At 34.6% G+C, this 3,545-nt stretch overlaps 1 protein-coding gene across 1 annotated transcript; it reads right to left on the reverse strand.

The window, feature by feature from the left end:
- Nucleotides 1-725: 725 nt before the first annotated feature.
- On the reverse strand, nucleotides 726-2,147 carry LOC132909094 (tigger transposable element-derived protein 2-like). The gene has a single exon (XM_060963684.1). It carries the CDS (start codon nucleotides 2,145-2,147, stop codon nucleotides 726-728), a length of 1,422 nt encoding a protein of 473 aa, XP_060819667.1.
- Nucleotides 2,148-3,545: the final 1,398 nt, after the last annotated feature.

Consider the following 3,545-nt stretch of genomic DNA (forward strand, 5'->3'; position numbering starts at 1 on the left):
AAGAGAGAGAAAAGAAGCCAAGTGGTATATGTATTTGTTTCTATATCATATAATTTCATAAATATAAATTTAGTTCCAATTCAAATTTTGCCCAGATTAATCGTTTATCTACCGGCTTTGGTAGGTGCTCACTCTGATAAATATCCGCTGATACACGGAATGGTACGTATAAATCGAGACGCCTAAATATCTTCGTTATTAATGTTATGAAAATAACTACGCAGGGCAAAGTTGTGCTACTTGCAGGAGCACACGCAATGGTAGATAATGTTTCTTCTGAAAGTCATTTAAATAAGATTTTAAGTTCATCACCTTTTTTTTTTAGGGATCGTATATTTGTTTAATATATGCATCCATCCATTTCGATAGTCCTTATAAAAATTTAATTTAACAATTACTTCAACTCTAATTCGTCAAATTGAAAGTATAAAATTCAAAGAGCACGTAAATATTTACAAAAATACCACTTCGCGTCTTTCCTAGTCTACCATATACAGTGGAACAACGATTATCAGAGCTAGTAATAGTAAATGTATTTGAATAATAGAACAACAACTTTTTCTTTATTTCAAATCAAATGTTACAATTAAACAACTAAACGCTACATAAAATCGAACACGTTCCACAATTTTCTTATTCCTAAATCATATTATAGTTCTTAATATATTTTTTAGTACACACGTCTTAACAGAAGCTATTTCTCCAAGTAAGTTTCATTTTGTGCTTCAAACTATGTTAGCTCTTTTTTTAGAAGTGCCAGCTTCATTGTCGACAGTATATTTCGATTTTTCCGTAATTTCCTTTCGAAAATCTCGAAGAACTATGTCACTATATACTTTCATGACCATGGTATCTAAATTATCAAGTTGATACCAATTTTTTACATGGTCTTTCAGGCAGCTTTGGCATCCTGGTAATTTCATCAGCAAATCAAATATTTCCTTTGCGTTCCGTGCGATATTCTTGGCTATGACTATCTTGGCACACTTTCTGGTTTCAGTCTTCACAATCTGGTTCCACGCTTTTAGCATTACTGCACTATTGACATTTGACCAAGCATTATGTATCATACGGCAACAATCCCACAAGATTAAATCGTAATGGTTTTTTGCCACATTATCCTGCGTATTGCAGTTAGGTAATGGCATTAATGTTTCCAACAATTCTTTTCGGTACATTCCCCTGAAACATTCGATTATTCCACATTCCATTGGTTCTATGAGTGCTGCAACGTTATATGGAAAAGTTATGACTCTAATGAATTCATATTTTTTATTTATATCCTCGAGATAATAATGCCACTTAGCATTATTTACTAACAACAAAGTTTTCTCTATGCGCTTGGCGTTCTTTTCTTTCTCTTTAATTGATTTTAAGAAACATTTCTCGAACCACATATTGAAAATGTTGATGTCCACCCAATCACTGTCATTTCCTGTATAGGTAGTTGAGGAGGCATTTATATTCAAATTGTATGAACCTACAGTTTTCCCATTTCTGCCGATTATTAGTACCGGCAACTTGTGAGTTCCGGTAACATTGGCACAAAGAAATGTAATAACGTGATCCTTATACATTTGTGGGCAATCATTATTCTCATTTTGAAAGATCCAAGTTCTTTCTGGTACTGCTTTCCACAGTAATGGTGTGTAACTGGCATTGTAAACGTTCGGAAATATGATATCCTCCTCTTCTAATAATTGCTTAAATCTAATTCGGAAGTCATTCACTGAATTTTTACTTGGAGTTAGGATTTTGTCGTCATCCTCTTGATTGATATTGTAACGCCGCATAAAGCTTTTCGCCCAATTTAAACTAGCTATAAAACTAGGATCTCCGTTTAGTGTTTCATTAAATTCCATAGCTCTTCTCCGTATCTCTGCTATTGTCAGTTTTATGTTATTTTTCTCACATCCTATGCACCACTGGTAAAGAATTCCTTCTATATCCTGTATCTGTGCCGGTCTTCCCTTGATCTTGAAATGATTTATAATCTCTTCTCTCTGTTCATATATTTCACTCACGGCATTTAATGAAATATTATACTTGATGGCTGCGTTTATTGGAGTCTGATCGCTCTCTAACTTCTGAAGGATTTCGTTTTTTTTTTCAATTGTCAACTTTGTCGGATTTTTTATTGACCTCATTATTGTTTGAAACGTTCCGAATGTAAATACCGTACTGAAATGTCGTGACGAGATTTTATTTCGACAGTTATTGTCGTCGACAATTTTGGTAGCGCGAAATAAATACTATATGTATTAAACACGTATATAGGTATATACATCATTCCGGGGTACCTATACTGCTGACATCTGGAGGTAATTGCTCTTAGTTTGTATTGTAACGGGGTTGCTTGAACGTGTTCCTGACTAATTTGACTATGTAGATGGTATTTGATATCGTTTCTTATTATCACTGAGGCCCTCCGTGTGCGTTTCCTGAGTGGTGTTCGGTATCATAGATGGTGTATTATGGTATTTTCATGTAGCTGTTTGGAGTGAAATGTGTATCTGAAATTAGTACCATGTCAATATTATTGTTATACAGAAATGTTTTAGTTTCGAGGGCCCATTGTTGTAGACAATTGGAGTTCCAAGCTGCCATTTTCAGCGTGCCCATCTCTATTTTCTACTTAACATGTTTATATGTAGTTGTAGCGTGACTGTAATTTGCTATTTTTGTTGTCCAAGTACTGCTCACTTATCATTTTTGTTAGCATTTCTGTGATTGTGATGGATTGCTTGAGCAGTTCCTTAATTTCTGTAGCATCGTTATTGTTGTTGTTTTGATTTTGGTTGTTTAAGTGTGATGTTTGATTAGTTTATTGTACATAACTTCGGGTTCCAAAGGTGATGATGCTTCTATGGTTAGTGTTCGGTACGTTTTGTACATTTGGTGTTGGCTCTGGTTCTGCAATTTCTTGTTGTGAGGGATAGTTGCTGTACGTTCTGCTTCGAAGAGGTGGAAACAGTTTTCGTTGTAGTTGTTTTCTGACTTCGCAACCTTCATAGCTCGCTGGGTGGTTTTCATTACAGTTATATCATTTTACTTCGTTTTTCTTTCCTGTGTATTGGCAGAGGGTTGTTAGGTGGTGTTCTGCACATTTGACACACATCGGGTTTCTGTTGCAGTAGTTTTTTGTGCGTCCGTATCGCTGACACCGTATGCATTGCAGTATGTCTTTCTTATAACGAGGTAGCTCAATTGTTACTATTGTGTTTGGAACTTTTTTAATGACAAAGATTTCTTTGTTATTAGTTTTGGGTTCAAGTTCTATTAGAAACAGTGGCAATGGCTGTTTCGTATCGTATCTGGTTATATTACTTATTGTTCTTACTTGGTGTCCAATTTTTGCTAATTTCTCATATATATTTTTTGTGTTTGTCCTTGGGTGTAGTCCTCTAATTACTATTTTGTAGCTTTTTCTGTTCTGTGCTGGTATATATGATATCCAGCGTTGCAATATAAATTTAAACAATTTTTTGTGGTCTGTCTCTCGTTTCTTTACTTTGTATTTTATATGTATGTACATAAATATCGTA

Source organism: Bombus pascuorum, chromosome 7, assembly GCF_905332965.1.
Source record: "Bombus pascuorum chromosome 7, iyBomPasc1.1, whole genome shotgun sequence".
NCBI classification, from domain to species: domain Eukaryota; kingdom Metazoa; phylum Arthropoda; class Insecta; order Hymenoptera; family Apidae; genus Bombus; species Bombus pascuorum.

What these genes read in the sequence shown, in the direction of transcription:
- LOC132909094 (XM_060963684.1), bottom strand. Translation starts at nt 2,147, where the DNA reads ATGAGGTCAATAAAAAATCCGACAAAGTTGACAATTGAAAAAAAAAAC.